Consider the following 22313-nt stretch of genomic DNA (forward strand, 5'->3'; position numbering starts at 1 on the left):
TCAAGCTTAAGGTGAACAGGACGATATACGTGTGAAAGTATTTTACCAAGATTCCAGCCCCATTGGAACAATCTATCCGGTTATTTCGCTATAGGATTGATCGGATACAATTTATCTTAAATTTTATTCGAATAGATTTTCTCGCACGCTATTTTAGGAATGCGTTATATGGTTTCATAAAACGTTCACGATATGCAATTGTCCATTATCATATTACGATCTAGATGTCTATTTCTGTTTAAAACAAAATCTTAAAATAGTTTCCCATTAGTATAAAGTGAAAATCATTTTTTAGTTACATACAATAAGTACAATTCTATGGATGATATTACAATAATATTAACAATGTATCAATAATAACGTAGATAAGGGACTGTCACTTATGAGTGTGGTCATGTGAAACGTATATATCGTGTGACTTTAGTTCTAGAGTTCGACTATAGATTGCCTGATATGCCTTTTCTTTTCTCACTAGTGGTACCTATATTCATCTTTTACTATATAAGCAGACCTTTAACGGTACTCTTCAATAGGAAATGACGAAACACAATGCCTGATTGTACAGTGACTGAATATAATCCTTGCATGGACGTAATTCTGATCCTTTCTACTTTATTTCAATTTTTTATTTTTATTGAAATTCAATGATATTATACATTCATATTTCGAATATGTTTTCTAATTTTCTTATATCTGTATTTGGTTGTCATACTTTTAACATGTTGAAGCCAAAAAATATTATATACATGCTCAACTTTATTAAATAATAGTAGTAAATAACTTTCATAATTGGTAAAAAATGTTAGTATAGAAATATTTTTTATCGAGTACTATTTCTAATAGCATATCTATTTATTTTCTATAAAAGAAAAATATAAATAGACAGGTAATAACACTAATGGTAAAAAATTTTGAATTATTAAACATACGGATTAAATATTTCTAAAAGCTATCTAGGAGAGAGGAAATTTTCTCTCTGATAGTATGTAGTGCTGTTTGAAGTATTGTGGAAATATAAAATTCTATACTTTATTGCGATTATTCGATCATTAGATATGCTATTCTACATTTTACTCATTATATCATACGGAATTTCATAAAAGACTTTTCATTCAAACTAGTATCACAAGCGAGATTTCGTCTATGCTAGTATTATACAGAGTCGATAACGTCACATGTGACATGAAAATGATGACCTCAAAAACGTGGGACACAAAAAAGTATTAAGCATCAGATCCGTGATGTACCATCTACTCTGTACCTCATCGGTAGTTACGTTACGTTAGATTTTCAAACATAATAAATGCAGAGTGGGGAAATAGTATGTCAGTTATACTCCAGATGGCAATCCATGTATGATGTTATTTTTATCTATAGAGTCCTCATTCTGATTTACTTACTTAATGTGGTCAACTACGAGAAGATCGTGTAGGATCGATGGACCCCGTTAATTTTCGCGTCTAATTTCAGTTCCGGGAAAGAAATAGAAGATGTCCGTTGTAAGTTCAGTGTAGATAAGTAAGAGCAAGGTTAAAAAAAGATGGAAGTGACTTCTTTGAGTGAGTAATCGTAAAAAATAAACATTATACTGTCAGCTTTTATGATGATTGAGAGTGGGATTATTTATAATTATTACATTTATAATTATATTTATGATATTGTAGTTCCTTTATAATTAATTTGTAATATGAAGATTCTATACACGAACACGTTGTTTATTTAAAATTAAACGTATGAAAATGTGAACAGTTATCAGGAAAAGATTAAATTAGAGCATAAAACAAAATTTGTCTTTCTCACGTGACGTGCTATTGTTGCTGCATAGATTTTGATAAAATTTTGTAACTACTTTATGAAATTGCAGTATTACATATGTAACTTATAAACTTTTGGTGGAAACGTTTTATATAATATTGTGTTTTTTATATCTCTTGATAACTAATATGATTGTTTGAAAGTAATCTACAGCTTTTTAGGTTATGATGTTTTGTATGATTTGGAGTGGATATAGTAAATTTCAGCGTTTATTAAGATGTAATTGGCGCAATAAACAAAATGCTGAAGATGGAATTATTGTGAACTCGTGATAGAAAATATAATATTTTTAACAAAATGCATTACAATCGCAAGAATTCAGCAGTATCCAGCAATGTAAGCGTCAATCACAGTGTGCAAGAAAGAAATCAAAGTAATGTACAGTATTACAATAACACTATCATAATGATATTATAACATAGTAATATTACGGAAACAATGTTGTTAGCTATATATATATATATATCCATGAAAAATTTAACAACCAATCTCTCAATATAATACTATTTATCTATTATATAATACTGTTTATCTATATATATATATCCATAAAAAATTTAACAATCAATCTCTCAATACAATACTATTTATCTATTTTTGTATAACTGTGTATTTCTAAAATATCATTGCAAATAATAAACTCTATTAATCGAATTTAATATATTAGGCAATATACTATATGTCATCTATATAAAAGGAAGATATATAGTTATTTTAGAGTTATATAAGGTTAGACTTAGATAATTATCTATAAATAATATGAACATCATACTGATATAGCGTAGCTAAAATAATGAAAATATGAATATTATAATTTTTGATTCAATTTAATTTATATATTTGCAGGAACTGAAAATATAAGTTTAATGTTTTATATTAATATGACTTTCTTCACTTCATAGCCTGATCCATTTCCTACTATAAGTAATTAAAAATATTTAAATAGTAACTATGAATAAAATATTTTTCAATACCATGCTTATCCAAAATATGTTGACATTGTATTATATGTAATTTTATTTTTTGTTTATATATATGCATCATTAGGTATTGCTAATTATCTTTATTCTCAAAATATCAAACTAATCACAAATAGATACTTTGGTTATACAATCTGTATATTTCAAAATTTAAGCAAGAAAGATTGTTATTATTGTGAAAGGATATTTTTATTTTAAACATGTCTTCTTGCATGGATATAAGTTTATTAAGTATATTTAGATAAGAAGAAAAGATTATATCTATCAAGTGTATCGTTAAAGCATTTAAGTGATTAATATAACTATAGAGCTATTACTTTCAATGTGATTCTTATCTTTTTTTATTAAATTGTTTCAATAATTCATGTAATTTATTTTGTATTACATTTATGAATGACTTTTTATTTATTATCTGAGTTAAATTGCGATATTCTTCAAATTAATATTATATATATAATATATATTTATAAATTTTCTCCAATGACAATGATCAAGTCAGATCAGTGCCTGCTATTATTTTATCTTTAGTTGGAATTATTTGAAATGAAAAAATTCTCGAGTATTTACTTTTCTAAATGTTGAATGTTATTTTCTAAGTATATGTAGTGTACGTGTGCAAACAAAATCTTTGTATGAAAATTAAAATATAGTTTATACATATATATATTTCACAATTTGAAAATTTGCGTTACCTTTTTTCTCGGAGAAATCCCGCGCTTCTCTATTACATCTGGTCGCAATGTTGAATTCATTTTATAACGTCGCATCATGAATTTCGTCACAATTATTTATGCATAGTACTATTTTGCATAGAACATTATAAAAATAACATAGTGTAGTGATTAATTACTTATCTATTACACTAATTTAACAATAACTATCGCACTGTGACGCGGACCAATGCGTTAGATTTGAAAATCCTAAAAGCACTACATGCTACCAACCTTTGATCACTGAAGACATCCTTTCCGTATATCAGCGCGAAATTGAATTACTACTATGTTTCAAATTAATATATTTTTCTAGTTTTATTCTTAAATTTAATATATACATATAATAATTTATCATAAATGAAAAAGATGCATCGTTGTTGTTATACTTGATTGATATTTATTATAATGTAATAATAAATGTTATCAATAATTAATAATGATTCTATAAATAATTCTAAAAATTCCTTTCTCAATCATCACGAATATATATGAAGTAGGATATAAACAAAGTAACTAAAATCAATGCAATGTTTGATACAAGTAAAGTTTCGAAAATTTTTACAGATTTTCGAGAAGTCCTTGTGGAATTGGACGAAGTTATAAAAAATGCAACATTCCTTGCCATTGATGGTGAATTTACAGGACTGAATTCAGGGCCTGATGCTGGTGCCTTTGACACACCTGCTCAGTATTATGCAAAATTGAGATCGGGATCAATGGATTTTCTTCTAATACAATTTGGCCTTTCTGTATTTACATTTAATACACAAACTCAAAAGTACGAAGTTGATCTTAATAAACACTTTTGCAATTTTAACTGAATAAAATGTTTTCAAATTAAAATTTCATGCATTAATATTTTACTAAATAGATAAATATATGGCATATATATAATAGATTTTTGTAAATACCTATTATTTTTCAAGTACTAAATATTCTTGCTAATTTGAAAATTTATTAAAGTAATTTTTTATTCAGTTAAGTTAATAATCCAGTTAATAAGTATCAACATTTTCAGCAGCTATAATATTAATTTACTATTATAAACTGATTGTATGTCTGATTGCTTATTAACAGGGTGTTCGTGTCTATATATATTTCCAGATTTGTGTTAATATAATCGTTCTTTTTTTGTAGGTACAATCAACGATCATACAATTTTTACGTTTTTCCGCGTCCCCTAAATCGTACAGCTCCGGATTTGAGATTCATGTGTCAGACATCCAGTATGTCGTTTTTAGCATCGCAAGAATTCGACTTCAATAAACTTTTCAAATTAGGCATTCCTTATTTAACTGCAAGCGAAGAAGAAAAATTGATCAAACGATTGGAGGAGAAGCAAAAGATAAGGGATGAAACATTAGAGATTTTGCCTATTACGGATGTTGAGAGGCCTCAGATCGAGGATATTTGGTAAAAATAATTTTAGTTTTAAACAACGTTTCTCCATCATTAATATAAACGAAATTTAATTGAAAACCATTTTAGTAGAAAGATGGATGAATTCATCGCTTCTGAAGAAGAAGAACTAGTGATTGATAAGTGTGGTGCTTTTATTAGACGACTAGTTTATCAGGAAGCAAAGCTGAGGTGGCCAAATAAATTGAGGATTGAAAGTAAAATGGAGAATTTTGGATGTAATCTCGTTATACAAAGATTAGGAACTAAAGAAGAAGAAGAACAAAGGGAGATTGAAAAAAGAGAGAAAGAAAGAGAAGAAATTCAACATGCAGTTGGATTAAGTATACTCATGAGAAAAATTTCAGATTCTGTGCGTTTTGTTAATCGTGTTTAATTTATCAAGTAAGTGAGGTGTAATCTATAATGATACATATTTTTATTTCAGGGAAAGTTATTAGTTGGTCACAATATGTTACTAGATCTCTGTCATATAATACATCAATTTTTTGGATATTTGCCAGAATCATATTTGGAATTTAAGTCTCTTCTTCATGGTCTATTTCCAAGGTAAGAGTTTCCTACGTTTTTTCTGAACATTACTGTTATATTTTAATAAATATGATTATTATATGATATTTTTTTTATAGAATTTTAGATACAAAAATAATTTGCCATTCGCAGCAATTCAAGGAAAATGTACCATCGTCGAATTTAGGTATATTGCTAGAAACAGTTAGTAAATCACCGTTTAAAATTACAGAAGTGGAACCTATCGATGGCAGAAGTTATTCAACGCTAGCAGAAAAATGTCACGAGGCCGGTTACGATGCATATATAACTGGAATATGTTTCATTGCATTGTCTAATTATCTTGGTTAGTAACTGACATGATTTTATCCTAAGAACATGATCTGTAAACTTTTTTCACTAGGAATATTCTTTTTCAGGTTCCTTACAAAACCCCGAAGTGCCGATAGTTTTATCGGATTCATCATTACTCGACCCTTTTCTAAACAAGTAGGTGTTATTACATTTAATATCATTTATCATGTCTATTATAGCGTTTAATTTATTATTTTGTTATAGACTCCTCATAGCAAGATTGAAAGATATTCCGTACATAAACCTTGTCGGAGAAGATCGTAAGTAAATCTTACCTTTTTATTCATATATTTTAAGGTGAATCTTATGTTAATAATATATGTTTTCTTTGTCAGCTAATCCAAATAGAGATCATATATTACATATAACATTCCCAAAAGAGTGGAGGTTTAATGATATATCTCAATTGTTTAGTCCGTTTGGTAAGTATACAGTTACAAAATTCTTTCATTTATTAGATAATCCGCACCAACATTTATGTTATTATTTTAATGTAATTGATATAACTATTACAGGAGGTGTGCATGTGTCATGGTTAAATGACACGTCTGCATATATAGGACTATACCGTCGAGATCAAGTTAACGCAGTAATGAAAATTCTAGGTAAAACGAATACCTATAAGATTCAAAGGTATGCTGATTATCAAGCTTCTCTAGGGGTGACCGTTGGCGCAGGAGATCGTAAACGGAAATTATCCTCGTATGAGTAAGCATAATTACAATGAATACATATATATTTTTAGTTTGGAATCAAACGATTTATTCTTAATGAATCATTCTTACATCACAGGTTTCTTAACTTTAAACAACCCTTGAATAACCTTTAACATATTCACTACCAGCATCACACTATCACCACATGTGTGATATTCAGATTTTATTTTTTAACTTTATATACAGATTGTTAACGCTATTAGTACTCAGTATTTTTCTCATAAATGATAAGTATGAGGAAAAAATGAAAGAGAAAAAAGACGAATGGTTATAAATCAACTACATATTCACGATAATATCTCTTTATGAAAAACAAGGAAAGATGAAACGGAGTACCCTTGTATCTATGTTTTCTTTGTCTTACATATGATAAATTCTACAAAATTAAAGTTAAAATATTTTTAAGTTTAATCAGTGTCCGGCCATGTCACTCTATTTATCTTTTTTTCGTAGAATGACAAAAGGATTCGATTTATGCAAACAAAAGGGAAGCCTTTCATTAAAAGAAAAACTAGTGCAGCTGCAAAATGAACATGCATTTTTCCACTTGCAAAAAAGGTATTATCGTGAATACGTATTTCATTTACAACCTTTCATCTTCTTTCTCTTTCATTTTTTCCTCGTACTTATCGTTTACCGTTTGAGAAAAACATTGGCCAAACTACTAATAGCGTGAACAGCCTATATATGATTGTATGTATATGTTGTAGTAATAATTCAAAAAACAGAACATAGTATCCGGTAAACGTATTGCTTTAATTCAGTATAATGGCAAACGTGTTAAGTATCTCCTCTACACCACCTATGAATCTTATATAAATGAAACTTTTCCCCAATTTTGAACACATAAGGCAACATATTATGCAGATGTAATGTTGCATTATGTTGTGCCTCTTGATATAAAATTACCAAGTTTCCCTCGTTAATTTCTCAGCTTCTCGATAGTTACGACTGTTTTTTCTCTTGGCTCGTTGATTTATTGCTTTTCGATCATGCATTTCGCTCGATCGCCGTAATTTCTATCGACTAATTTTATTGCTTGTCGCGAACATCTACAGCGGTATCTTCGATGAATGAGCATAATGATGGTAACGAGTGGCGGCACATAGCTCAGTCCATCATAGTCATAAGTTATCTTAGCCAAGGATGATACTGTTGATGTCGCGGGATGCGGGATATTAAACGCTGGCAAGAGGTAGCGTTTCATAGTTTAAAAGAAGGAAGTTAACGCGTTATAGGGGAGTGCGGAATGAGTTGCGCGTGTGCACAATAATAATTTCAAGCGAGCATCGCCGCAAAGCGGACAGAAGGGGTGTGGATGAGCAGAGGGAGACAACGTTTCAAGCTATAGTCGACTTCTGAGAATTTCCTGTACACGAAAGATTTGCATAGGGTCGTAGAGCTCATTTTAAATTAATGCCAGCGACGCTTGTTACACGCGTGTCTTGACTTCCTCTTTCTCCTGCTTCCCATGCCGCCTGTACTCTTCTTCTCTCTCTTGTGCTTGGTTCGTTCGATGCTTCTTCTTTCTTCGTCCACTCCTTTGCCACTTCGTTCCTTCTCGTGATCATCATGATGCTAAAGTCGCCAGTAAATCAGAGTTCCTCGCCCTTGCCGACGGAACTTATCGGATGCGCCGATCGAGTATCGATCTGGCGAGTATCAATAAATTGATCGATGCGTATTGAAAAATGACTTCTAAGCTATGATTAATGAACCTACAAGATTTACGAATGAAATCGAAAGAGGGAATTAATGTTGTTTCATATAATGTTAGACACAAGTACTTTAGCAAGTAGTAACTTGGACTTTCTTAATTATGTGTTTTAGATGGGTATGTTGTAAATTATTCCAGGAGGAAACTTGTTATTATATGGTTGAAAAATTATATGTCAACTATGACTTTTTGACGATGTTGTAGGAATTGGACAGAGTGGAAGAAAATTATGTCTTTTCTTTTACCTTCATATTACCCTACACATTTTAAGATGTATTTAACGAAATTGGTTATTAGCTAATGTTATGCAGTTCTAAATAGATAAAACGGATATATATATATAATTCTCTTAATCAATACAATTATTATTATACTGCAAGTTGGAAAATGGTTACAACTTGGTCGATTAATCAAAGATAATATCCTTATTTATTATTAATTTTTATTTAAAAATGTACTTAATATTGATATTTTTGCAAGAAGAGATTTGAAAAAAAATAAAGTCCTTCATCTTGTCTTTCTACAAATTAAGCAATTTTTATATTCAGTGGATTAACTAGAAACCTTATATCTCAAATGTAGTACTGTCAAGATATTCCATGTAATATTCGAAACGATTGATTACTCATATATAGATACATAATACTTTATAATTTATAAAATAATAAGCCAAATCTAATTTAGTTTTCCCAAAGCTTTTGTGAAATCCCTCGTGGGAAAGTAGGAAAGAAATAGAGAGAATATTTTTCTTTTTTTATTGTTTGTTTGAGGTCACACGCACCTCTTATGGTTATTAGTGACCAAGTTGAGAATGATCAGTGGAACAAAACCTATTCGTATTAAATTGTACTATATAAATCGATATGTTTGAGAAAATTTAGAGAGAAAATGGTTTGTTTGGAATGAAAAGACAGCTTGAAACCGCCCGTAGAGTCGAATCGCGGCGACATATAATTCCCTGCCCGATCGCGACTATTACGAGTACAAACGAGCCGCATTGCCCACGTGCGAATAAAAGCAAAAGTATGCTGGTATTAGGGTCTTGATTAGAATAATGTAACACGCTTCGAATAACGTGTCGTGTCGCTCGACGAGGACGCGACCGCAATGCAAATGCACGCGTATGAATCAGTTACATCTGACACGTGGACAGCTACTGTGGATGGATTCTCAAATTGGAATCGGAGGATACACTTCTTTACTAAAAAAAAAAAAAGAAAAAGAAAATGCTACATATGTGCTCGCAATCAAACTAGTTCGTTGGTGAGTATCCTGTACCAGTTTCTTCTGTTCATTTTACCGTTTAGTTACTATGCTGTTGAATTATCAACATTATTATACGTCGCACGAAATGATTAAAGATACTTATTCGTTCGACAGCTATGTACATAATTAATGCAACACAAAATGTTAAGTATGTATTTAGTTAGGTACAAGAATTCAGGACGCGAGACTTTGATGATCTATAAGAAATTTGAAAGATTTTATGTTCTCTAGGAGAAGACATAACAGCTACTAATGATAACTAGACTGCGGATGTTCGTGTATTTATAGCACATTTAAACGTGCAAAAATGTATATACAAACTATCCACGGTAAAGTGCGTAATCTATAATTTAATATTTCAGGAGTGAAACATATCTCTAGAGATTCTTCATTTCCTTGCATTCATAAAAATCTGAATTTGCCAAGCTAAGGAAATTTTACGAAATTTCTAACGATAATTACTACCTCTGTTGAATCGCTGTACATTTCTGTTCACTTTCTTTTTGACTTGTTCTACCTTGACCATAGGCATTTTTTATCGAACCAAACGGCCCATTGATAAACAGTATTTTGGATTCTGTAGGTTGGTCAGAAACTTCTTAAATTAACATCGTTATTCTATAAGCAAGATTAATTAATTAATTAATTCTATTCATTTACAATATCTTCATAAATTCAAATTTAGTTAATTCTTTATACTCCTCGTTATCAATAAATACTTAACATCGATCATTTCTAGTAAGTTTAGTTCCTACTGTATCCAAGTTTCATCGAGCATAACTCGTTAAAAATTACAATTTCTAAGCCCAAGTATTTATATAAGTACTTAAAAATTCACCCTGAAAAATAAACCATCTCCCTGCGCACAAGTTACAGGAATTTAATTCCATTCGAAATCACTTTCCTCGTTACAATCCCAGGACGGCACGCGAACATTTATTCTCCCCCGAGCGACAAGAACATTGTACTCCCGTAATTGCTTAATTACCCTCGCCATGCGTCATTCGCGTTTACCCGAATGTACCGCGCCGTGCTAAATGCACGGCTATTAGAATCGCAAATACGCCGTGGCCGCGGCGTATTATCGCGGTATTTATTTGCCAACTATAAATAAGAACGCCAGCAGATACAGCGACAATTTATAATGGTCAACGTGTGGCCCGGTAATAGCCGTATAAATTACAATTTGAGTTGAACACCGGCGCGCCGTTTTTTCTTTCTCAGTGGATCTCGCTTTCTTAAAACGCCATTTAAATCATATCGATCGGAAAAGTCGTGGCCTCAACACACACATACGCACTCGTCTGATTTCTTTGCGTTCTCCGACTCGGTTGCTCGGATCCGGTCGGAAAATTCTTCGCGACTTTAATCCTTCATTTTTTCACTCCCCCTCCGCGTCTGCTTTATGATTCGCCGAAGTACATAATGAACACGCCGTAGCCGGACGCACGTGTATCTCTTACCTAGTCTTGGGCATGAGTGCGCGTGTGCGTGTGCATGTGCGTGTTCGGTACTCTGGCATGCCCCATAAGCATATATCACTTGGCGGTACCAATGCATCACTCCGCAAACGCGCGCCAACACCATCGCGGACTGCTTCTGTGTCGCATGCGACTTTTATCTGTTGCCGCGTTCTGGAGTGCCCCAGCTATCCTTCGGTCGTGTGCACGAGAAGCTTCTTTCCTTTGGACGAAGCTTTCGTGTCACGCGGAAACACCGTGCGCGACCAGTAATTTATCGACGATGTTGGTTCGCGTGCCGTGACTGCGCGCGCCTATCCACGGACATAGTTTCGATACCCTCGCGGTGCTTTATTAATTTTGAGTACTCTTGTTTGTTATTGTCGCTTGTCTCGTTTATTCTTCTTTACCAAGAAAGACTGGTCGTGTGTGATTATTCTTTTGAAATAGGGTTTGTTCTAGGCTTTACATCTGGTTCGTTCCTATGGTTAAGTGGTTTGAGGCAAGCGGAGGTGGATCGAAGGTGGACGAAAGTGCAGATTGTAGGGAAATTTGTACGTTTGTTTTGTTATCGAAGTATCGCGAAAATTGGTTATAGCGTAATCGGTTTGAAGGTGGTTGATATGAGGATGAAAAATGATACAAGTCTCATCCTTACTTTATAATTGATAGTATAAAGGACTTTCAATTATATTATTCATTTTCGTTTATAGAAAGATAACGTTGCTGTATTAATTGAATAGCTTACAATGCTCGTATTGAATAAATATAGCGTACGTTATTCGAATATATTAGTCTGATTATCGTTAAGTGCGGTTAACGTCTGCAACAAGTTTTAACTTTTGTTCGACTTGTTTCGTAGTATATCCTTAATTACTCGTTAACGTAGTGTAAATAGGATCAGGCGGAGTGCAGTGAAACGTATTATGTCAGTTTTTCTTTGTAACGTTAGTTAAAAAGGAAATGTTATTGACATTATACTTTTAAAAACGCATTAATAATTTTATTATCGAGCGAGTAGGCATTTGCATTCCGAGGACGTTGATAAAACAAATCGAACAACGTATTATCAGTTTAAAATTATAATTTGCTCTGCAAATGAAAGCAGACGGCAATATCTCATTACCCCGCGTGTAATTAAAACTTTTCTTCGTGCGCGCAAGAAACAGCGGTGACGAAGGGTCTGGTCACTTTGCATATCTGGCGGCGTAACTACACCCTGGTGATTTCAATGGACAGCCCGCGAATCGAAGCAATTCGCGGCAAGTAATGACGATTTACGAGGCGGATCACTGTGCGGCTGTGCATTAAGCTATTAATATCAACCGGCGCGGCGGGACATTAACCCTCGGCCCAGCTAGATTACTTCCCACCTTCGAAAGGAATCGCACGTAGCACGCCTATTAAATGTTATTTATTGCAACGGCAATTCGTTTATTAAAGAGATTATTAGACATCTACTTCGGTTGCGTCGGTATCGAGCCGGTGAGTTGATCGCAATAAATTCCTGCTCGTCACCATGCAGCAAGTGGTACGAACGACGCGAACGTTGTAGCAACAGTGAGAATTTTTATTACGTCGAACGGCCATTAGGCAGGTCGAACTTGGTCGACACGGTTATCGAACCACGGGACACGAATTTATACTTCGATCGTTCCGAGACTGTTCAATAAATTTCATTTATGCCTCGTATGTTTCATTACTAATGCGGCCAAAAAAAATTGTCCCATTCTTCCACGCGTGTATATTAATTGCCACGATGAAACAGGTTACCGCGCTCGACCACTCTCGTAATTACCTGCCTTGAAGCGGTGGATCCGATCTGGCCAATACGTAGCCTCTTCCAGTGCCGCAGATTAGAAAAAGATTAAAATTTAACCGCGTTCGGGATAAATTGGCTTATTACGGAAAAAGCCAGTAATAACGCTGTAGGATCGCTGATCGTCGAGTGCCATGCCGGTACAATCTAATTGTAAATAATCTTCGCACGGTCAGAAGTGTTATTTTGATAGACAAGAACCATAACTTTGTTTCTTTAGCTTTCGAGGAGGTAACCTAACGTTTTATCTATTTCATCGTAACCGTATGATTTTTAACGTTTTGTAGAACTCTTTTCTGCGACTCAATGAAAAGGAAGTATCGGTAATCAGTAGAGTATTAATAAAAGTATAATGTTTTTGTATCGTTTGATTCCATGGAATCAATTCCATTGTATTTTAACTGTATGGCATAAATCTTTGAAAGCGAAATTATAATGTTGTGTCGGTATTTTCTAAGTAAGATGTCAACATTCCCAGTGAAGAACGAGGCGCGTTTTATGTAAGTGTCATGTTATCGGGTTGCATGAGATTGACAGAGAAAATAAGCGAAAAAGTCAGACGTATTATATCTGTTAGAAACAGTATTGACGTCTAATGGGTTGGCTTTATGGGAATATCTGATGATATTTTCATGCGTCGAGATAATGTTTGTGGTTTGAAAAAGGTACTTGCACCTAGCAGGAGGTAGTAGATTTCCATGCATAATGCAAATACTTTAGAGCAGCTAGTATATCTTGTATCCGAGCACAACCCCTGTATCTGTATTATGCCTTCGGGATCGCGGCTGTAATGCGTTTAACATGCCTCCAATTTTTCTTTTCTTTTTGCAATTTATTTTCATCTTTCACTGTCTTTTTCTTCAAAGTATGTATACTCGTTGGGCTGCTACCTCATTAGCGTTATTTCCGAGTCGATTTCGCATTCTGGGAAATTAATTTTTTCTCTACCCTACTATCAACCTCTTTTTACATTTGAAATTAAGTTACGAAGATCCGCATTAAATCCTTCGAATATCAAAGACAATTCAGGTATTTTAATTTGACGAGAAGAACATAAAGAGCGAAAGAAGTTTGAGAAAACTTTTATTGCGAAATTTAACTCATCTTGTAGTTTTCAAATAGCATTTTCTGTTTAAAATATCGTTGAAAATTCCAGGACATCTAGCTGTTTACGTATAGGCTCTCGTTTCAGATTAAACATAAACGAATATCTTATCAGAGAAGAAACTTGTATGGTCGTATGTAACAAATTTAAACTCACTTCGTTCTTTTGATCAAATCATCGTCAGTCTTTCGGAATCTGTAAACTTTCATTGACAATAATATCGTATGGTCACGAATACTTGAAAAACTATGGGGCCGTAACTCGCATCCCTTTACACGCAACACGTTGTCTCGATTCGAGACACGTTCGCATGCATTAACCGGCGAACGCGAATGGGAATATCTAGTTTCGGAATAATAATCGGAATGTCCTGAAATAATTCGAGCTATACTCGCATAGAATTCCTTGTTATTCAATGCTTTCGCGGAAGTTTACGTTTACACAGATACGAGATGCACAAAGTTCAAGGTTTCGGTCTGGGATATAATAAAATGCTTGGCAGTCACCCGTTGTGTTTGTAGTTATAACGCAGTTACCATTCCGTGAAATGACGAGAGTTATGAACGTAGTAATTGGTCGGGCACGTGGGCGCCTTATTAATACCGCGTTGCCAGCGAGTCTGATCTGTCTGTCTCATAGGATTGCTGCCAGGGTTGTGACAATGGGATCGTACCTCCAACAAAATGCGTTAAGGCTTGTTCAAAGGATAAGGACATTCTTTCCTCGTTTTCCACGAGGATAGCGTCTTTACATTTCTGGAGTAATATCATATCATCCTGACGGTGCGTTGACCTCTTAATTACGAAATTCAGTAAATTACAGAAACTCCTTTCGTGCTTTCGCAATCTAAAATTTATATTAACAGCGTACGTAAATGAATAACTCAATTGTAACGTATATTACGTCATTTTACGTTATTAATCAATTACTTTTTCTTTGACGTTAACAGTATATGTTGCTGTGTGCGACTACTTGTTTAAAAGTTTATATATGTAATTGCAACATTTTATTGCAGAATTCGTTTCAATCCCTTCGAAAGGATTAGTTTTAATGGAACAATGCACAGGATGGAGCACTACTTGCGCGGACTGAGATTCGCTATATACTGTTGGAAGGGATGCAATGAAACGGATATACGAATCGTTGCGTATCTTAGGGAGATCGTAAACGACATGTTTTACTAGAATGAATTATTTTTCTGAAAATAAAACCAAGAATTGAACGAATATACGCTAATTTAATTTATTTTTGAACTCGAGCATGCGCCGCAATTACAACACTGCCATAAGGTCTTTATCGTTTATATCATCTACCTGCGCTTTTTCCACCTTTTCAAAAATATTATTTTTTATCTACGCATCTCACGATTTTTTCTACGGCAATCCAATCATTTCTGTACAAATTTGGTGGCCAGGATATTAATTCTATTTCTATTTAAAAATCTTTTACATTTTTAACTTTTCCTAATTCTTTCCCTATTTTCTATTCATAATCTCCAAGGTATCAATCAGGTCTAGATCTTTTCGATTACATTCGATTCTCTCACTTGTTATTTTCTCAGTTTCTCCAAGTCTTCCCGCCTTACTCTTACTTTCTTTCTTTTACATTAACTGTCTCTTCCCTTACCATTTCTTTTCTATCTCTTTAAGAACTGGTATTTTCGTTCTGGAGAAAAATTCTCAACTCTTGGTTGCTCGGCCGGCATCGTTGTTGCTCACTGTTAATATTGTTTTTATTATTAAGCAGGTGTCGTATTTAGTATAATTTATCATTATTTCGCACGTTTCGAATCTACGTCGTTTATTTCAACGAAAACAACAAAAGATCTCTAATTACAGATTCATAGCAATCCGCATCAAACCCTCTCGATTTCGAGGTATACGCTTTCATCGAAACCTGTTTCAGCCTCGACAAAGTTCAAGAATAGAGAAAGTATCTTAACGTGATTTACAACCATAAAAATGCACAATTTACGCAGCCGTTTCGACTTGTGAATACCGTCAAGTCAAAATATATCCTGAGTTAGGTTCGTTAACGCAGGGGGAGAAGGAGCGATTCGAAGACTCGTTAACTTCAGCCATTCCAGCTGGTGACATGGTTGATGTTCGCGAAAGGCACGGATTGGAAGAAAATTCCCAGTTGACAGGATATCTGACATTCTTGCACTGATCAGCCATACTTAACGACGATGTACACCGCATGCACGCACGTGATGCTGCATATTCATAAGTTGTGGTCACAGTTGCGGTAACATTTCCGTGGCAAGCTTCAACACGTGCACCGAATAAATTCTTCCCACTCTTTAATGCTCGATAGCGCACGATTAAAGGCAATTGATCTATTTTTTGCGTAAACTTTGCCCAATAATCGTGCTCGTTCGGTATAAAAGTAATCGGTACAATGCGTACACGGGAGAGAGATCGACGCCTTTTTATGCACGATCGCGAAATGCATACGTAAACACGACAAATACGCGTGACTTGTACCCGTGAATGTTTCGAACGTTCGAGCACAGTATCCTGCGTATAGAAAATTTTACATATCTCAACATATTACAGCAGTTAGACAGATACACAACAGGATATGGTTGCACGAAAATGATTGCAAAATGATGTATGTAAGAAACGTTGATTGTACGATATCGCGCGTGGTTTACGAACAACAGAATTCTAACTTTGACTCGGTTGTTCTGTCAATTAGCCATTTGGTCCTTCGTATCAACGTATATACATTTACAGTAGTGTTTAGTTTGATTGCTGTAAACGTTTGGATTATGTATGATATTTGTAATGTTGTTTAAAACTGACGTTCCTCGATGATCGAAAGAAAAATTTCTCTTCGTCCTTTGCTTCGTATATTCTCTGTCTCAATGTATATAGTAGACTATAAACTATTCGATATGCGAATCAAGTCTATGGGCAGAGTTGATACTCTGAAATTTTGCAAATGGTCGGAAAAAATAGAAATAACTGACACTAAAAGATAATTTATATAAAAATAGAATAACTATGTATTTACTTGTAGCGGTGAACAAGTGCCTCCGAACACTCGCCATTAATGTAATTTCTGCCTTGGCATTTAATGAATTTCTCAATAACTCTTTACGCCTTTAATTCTACTCGTCTACTTTTTAAGACATAGAATTTTTATAAAAAAAAAAAAAAGGTTATGTCAAAGAGGATAGCGCCTATTTTGGTACTTTTTGTATTGTAGGGCTGGCTCGCCGAAGAAAGGGGAAAACTCCGTGCCAACGAACGGCGTGAAGACCACTAAGGACGACGATGGCTGGGAAGTAGCCACAGGTAATGACCCCGAATTATCATCAGAGTCCATCATCCCTTGCTCCTATCCTCATGAACGATCGAGAGCCACATCGAGGCCCCGTGGAAGTTATCACGAGGCCGTCGAGCCGCTCTTATTAGAGCCAGTGAAGGTCGAGCAGAAAGTCAAATTAAAGAACAGCCTTAGTTTGCCTACGGATTTCCAGAACGAACGAAAGAAGGACGCGGTGCCGAAATACACGATAATGAAACGAAACGCGGGATCTGATAACGATAACAAGGTAGACGACACGAGGGAAGTTTCAAAAAGTACTGAAAATAAGTCGTCGAACACGGCCAAAGACGATCGTCATAATTCGTTGACATTAAGCAATCGTAGCTGCAAGCCGGGAAAAACAAAGAAACATAATTCTAACAAAGGCACGAGTCAACAATCTGTGTCAATGCAAACTGGTTCGAGTAGTAATAAATTGTCTGAGAGAAAGTCATCCGTTTCGACAAAGTATAAAGAAAGTGAAGCGTCAGTTGAATCTTCGTTTTCCTTGAAAAAGACGTCTAGTACAGCTTCTTCCCCGTCAGCTAGTCCTCATCTAGGAAACCGGACGAAAAAACAATCGAAAACGAAACCGATAGTAGTAGAAAAATTCCATAGCTCGAAAAATACCTTGGCGCTTGATAGAAAAAAATTTTTGTCAAATGATAAGAAACAAAATGATTCAGAATTGTTCTTTGATCCATCTGATGTAAGTCGGATTAAACAACGATTCAGTAGAGGCAAATGTTTGTTTATCATGTTGGCAAAAATTTTTACTATAATTTTTCTTTATTACATTGCGATTAAGACGGATTGAAGGAAATGAAATGTGATTTTTACTCGAATTTCGAAGAATAATGCTGTTGACAATGCAACGATAGCTGACTGTTCCTGGTGCTCGATCGTCAATTCCTTAAATTTACTTAATTTGTTTCTACTTTAAAGCATAAATAGTTCGATGACGTTTTTAGAAAGTATTTATTTTTTAATTCAAAAGAGGCCCTGGGTACTATACAGTCAAGGAGAGGAATCCTTGTCTTAAGCTATATTGTTAGTATATATGATTTTCATTATTTAATGATCATGTTTTTTTGTATTTAATATTTTATACATGTTTTTATAAAATATTTCATTTGATAAATGTATAGAACTTGCAATTATTATGCAACGGAACTGAAATTGGAGCTACATGTGACGATGTATACAAAATGTCTCAACTATCGTGGCAGCGAACCGAATGGTGGTTTCTCATGTAAAGATAAGTTAAAGATGCACAACAAAGTGTTTGTATATGCAACTTCGTTTACGAGGAGAATGATTTTGTCGAAAATTGATTCAGTTACACATCTACTGATTATAAAACGAAGTTTCAGCAAAAAGTTTGTTTTGTACTCTTTACTTCGCCGTAGGGAATCTCCATCTACCTATCCACGATGGCTGGGCGTTGTGTATACAATTTAACTAATGACCAGTCTAAAAAAGCGGATATATAAATTGTTTTCATAAAAGTGAAATAATGACATCATAATAATTATCATAATAAAGTTCGATTAAAGCTCTTATATTATAAAACTACGTGCTTTAAGACTTTTGCAATTAATAATTATTGAAAGAATGGATATACGCTTTTTAGGAAAGTTATTTATCAGAATGCGTTTTTGAGGCATTTTTATAAACTAAGAATTTTATATATTTACATTTTTACATTTTATTTAAGAAAGTTTTTACACTCTTTTTTATATATGAGTCTTTTACATCCTGTTTAAGGAAAGGAAAGACAGAGTTGTTGCACTTTACATAAGAAGAATCTTTGTAATTAACGATTTACATACTGTAAGACAATACATTGTGAAAGACAATTTCGATTTTGTTATGTGCAAAATTGATGAAATTGTGGTCACTTGTAACTGTATTTCTGTGATCAGATTGTTAACTTATTGGTATTGTATTAATTGATAAGAGAAATTGTATTACTCAAACTTCTACGCTGCTTTCAAACAAAAATTTCAATTTTGTTTAAATTTGTACCGACTCGTGATATTTACCGTAAATTACAAAATACAGAACGAAATTACTCAAAATACTTCATTCTACTTTTATTATCGGATTTCACAAAATTATTTTATATTTCACCTGTATAATAGCAATATCCAGTTCCATAAATTGACAACTAAAATAAGTACAATCTTGTAATCTTTATTTTTTATAATGGAATGATTAGTAGAATTAAAACTGCAGTATCGAGACAAGATTTGTTGTCTACGAATCATTCGAATATTTTATAACACATGTGTTATGTCACATATTAATGATGATATTGTAATGTTTCAAAAGAATGACTGTGTGAAATAGAAAATTTTCTAATTTACAACACGTTAATGATATGTTTTATTTCTCTCTTTTTCTGTGTGTATGTGTCGAAATACTATATAAATTCATCTATGAAATAATCGATTAAAAATGAAGTATTAGTATCAACTAATAAACTCGAAGGGTTATGTCGTCGCGCATAAACCGATTTTTGTTATGTGCACAGGGAAACGACGCCGGAAGCGGAAGGACCGTACGGACGTAGCTGATGCACGAAAAACGAACCAGAAATTCCCTGAGGCTGACTCTTGGGAATAGCATTATTCACAAGAGCCAAGTCTCGGATTATAACATATCGTCCTGTGGAGAGACGGTGAATAAGTTGGAAAATGCTGAAACATTTCGACTATATTTTATTGTATTTTATTTCTCGTTCATAATATCAATATAATGATATCAATAGTAACTGAAACTTTGTATGGCACTATTTTTTTCTTTTTATGCACTTAAAAGCATTCAATATTTACGATTAAAAATGTAGATGATTGATCCTCTCGTTTCGTTTAATCGCTAAATTAAACAGCGAATCGTAATAACACGTCAACCAAAAATTAACATTATGTTCTGTAAATTAGCATTTTTTTATCAAATTTTATATTTATACGTATGAGATCAAATATTTTCATTAAACACAATTAGTACAAATATATGTATTCTGATCTGTGAATTGTACATGTAGCTAAATAACCTGACGCAGATATGTACTCATCTAGTTTCATGTCGAAACTGCTTTATATTGTTAAATACTTTGAAATAAATATACGATTTGACGAAATATTTTTTCTATACATCTAGTAGATTACATATAGTCTATTATCAAATGTAACACTAAATGGATTAATACAATAAAGCATTTGCTGAAAATCAACATTCCGTCGTGCTATTTATTTCTTGAAAAGACCCCTATATTTTCATAAGCATCGCTACTCATAATCAGTGATTATAATTTTTCTTTGATACTTTTAATACTTATAATGTAAATTGTCTATTAATAGTATAATAATACTTATAATTTTTTTATTATTATTCTTTTACTCATTCGTTACATTATTTAAATATTGAAATATTTAGCCATCTAACAAATATTAAGTAGTCAAGCTCTCGATTCTCTAAACACGTTGAAGATATTGTATCGTTATATTAAAACGCTCGGTGTTGTTTCTAAAGGTCATTTTTCTCTAGAAGCTGTCAATTTGCATATATATTGGGATTTAATTGCCTAATCCATAACATACCGTAGATATTTATGTATTTTTTTTGTTTGATTATTTGTTTTTAAGAGAAAGCACTTGCAAAGAAGTATATGTGTTTATTTCTTTGAAACTTACAAAATTTGATATTTTACTCATATCGTGTTATCTGAGAAAAATTCGAATATGTATGTTTCTATGTTTATTGTATCATAAAATACATATCATATCTTGCACTATGCTTTCGCAAACCTGTACTAAAAAATGGAAGTAATTGATATTTACAAACTAGTTCCCATTTGCGCGGGAAATATCATTGGTAGTTCATTAAAATACTACTATTTAATGCAACTTTTATAGAGTTACTAACCAACTAAAAAATCAATAGTTTCTAACAAACTTCTCGTGTGTATCCTGTTCAATTAACGTTCTTTAACGTGTTCGCATCCCCCCTGCAATGCTATTCTGAATCATTCGAGAATTTTAAGATATTAATAAGAAATTAAAGGTTCAAGCCTCATAAATGTTTAGGTTTACGTATGATTTGCATCCGAAAGATTTCATTACATTTGCATGCATTTGAAACCGAGCATTTCTTAGAGTCTGTTGAAGCAATAAAACACCATTTAACACGTTCACTGCTTACGTTCCTGATTCAAGTTGGTGCGTACTTTTACGACTTACGATATGGGAATAATATCGACTTAGACACAGGAGGCAAATTATCAGGTCATACCCATAACTAATGTCTTTTCTTATTTTGCGCTTTGAATTTCCAGTTAAAATTTACAACCAGCAATTAGAAAGATTGTAAAATTGATATCTGCAAGAAAAGTCAATGCTAATGTGTAATGAATGAGAAAGGAATTTTATTTTATTACGAGCGTTAGATAAACTAAAGAGAATGTGTAATTGAAAATAATTACTCTATCCACTTTATTTCTTAGTTAAGTTTATTGTTAGCACGTATAAATTATCGATTCATTCGATTATTACAAAACCCTATAAAGAAAGTTAAGGCTTCAAAGATTTTTTGAGAAATTAATGATTTACCGAAAAAGATGGAACAAAGAGTTAGAATTATTACAATAAATATGTTCCTATTAATAAATTTAATATTTGATTATAATATTTTTTTATTAATTTATTAATACATTAAATCAATGTAATCTTTCGAATAGATAAGTCCTATTTTTGAACATTTAACAGTTACATACATAAATATTACTTATAGAATAATTTGTAAAAAGCCACAAAATTAAAAAATAGTTTGTAACAATTCATATAAATGCATACGTAAATGCAAACTCTTGCGATATAGAAATAGAATAAAGATTTTCTATAGAAATTATTTCTTACCCTCTATTATTATAGGAAATATTTGATTTCACTCCGAGATAAAACGAAGGTATAAACAGACGTCGAAAATAATCGTAATTTTTTATGGATCGTCGATACGTTACATATGTTTACATTTTCAAATACGCGCGACCTTGCACGTAACGTCCACGAATGTTGTCAAATTCTATTCAGTCGAACGTTGTCCTGCGCGTGGTTCGGTACG

At 33.1% G+C, this 22313-nt stretch overlaps 1 protein-coding gene across 5 annotated transcripts; it reads left to right on the forward strand.

Moving 5' to 3' along the window:
* Positions 1–1392: 1392 nt before the first annotated feature.
* On the forward strand, positions 1393–20427 carry LOC117153454 (poly(A)-specific ribonuclease PARN). 5 transcript variants are annotated; one of them, XM_076621940.1, is made up of 13 exons: positions 1393–1559; positions 1969–2188; positions 4073–4286; positions 4646–4921; positions 4997–5279; positions 5355–5476; positions 5557–5783; positions 5857–5926; positions 5996–6051; positions 6127–6213; positions 6307–6499; positions 17088–17176; positions 19726–20427. In XM_076621940.1, exons 2-13 carry the CDS (start codon positions 2113–2115, stop codon positions 19815–19817), a joined length of 1785 nt encoding a protein of 594 aa, XP_076478055.1. In that variant the 5' UTR covers positions 1393–1559; positions 1969–2112; the 3' UTR covers positions 19818–20427. The 5 variants fall into 5 exon arrangements, with proteins under 5 accessions (XP_076478055.1, XP_076478063.1, XP_076478069.1 ...); XM_076621948.1 differs by having other exon boundaries at positions 1977–2188; XM_076621954.1 differs by lacking the exons at positions 17088–17176; positions 19726–20427 and adding exons at positions 14514–14656; positions 14890–15100.
* The last annotated feature ends 1886 nt before the right edge of the window (positions 20428–22313 follow it).

The sequence above is a fragment of the Bombus vancouverensis genome, chromosome 1, assembly GCF_051014615.1.
Source record: "Bombus vancouverensis nearcticus chromosome 1, iyBomVanc1_principal, whole genome shotgun sequence".
NCBI lineage: Eukaryota > Metazoa > Arthropoda > Insecta > Hymenoptera > Apidae > Bombus > Bombus vancouverensis.

Bases quoted from the DNA above. Each gene is read 5' to 3' on its own strand.
- LOC117153454 (XM_076621940.1), top strand. From the start codon at position 2,113: ATGCATTACAATCGCAAGAATTCAGCAGTATCCAGCAATGTAAGCGTC. The intron at 5,280-5,354 runs GTGCGTTTTGTT...TTTTTATTTCAG, and splicing joins TGAGAAAAATTTCAGATTCT to GGAAAGTTATTAGTTGGTCA. The intron at 6,214-6,306 runs GTAAGTATACAG...TAACTATTACAG, and splicing joins TCAATTGTTTAGTCCGTTTG to GAGGTGTGCATGTGTCATGG.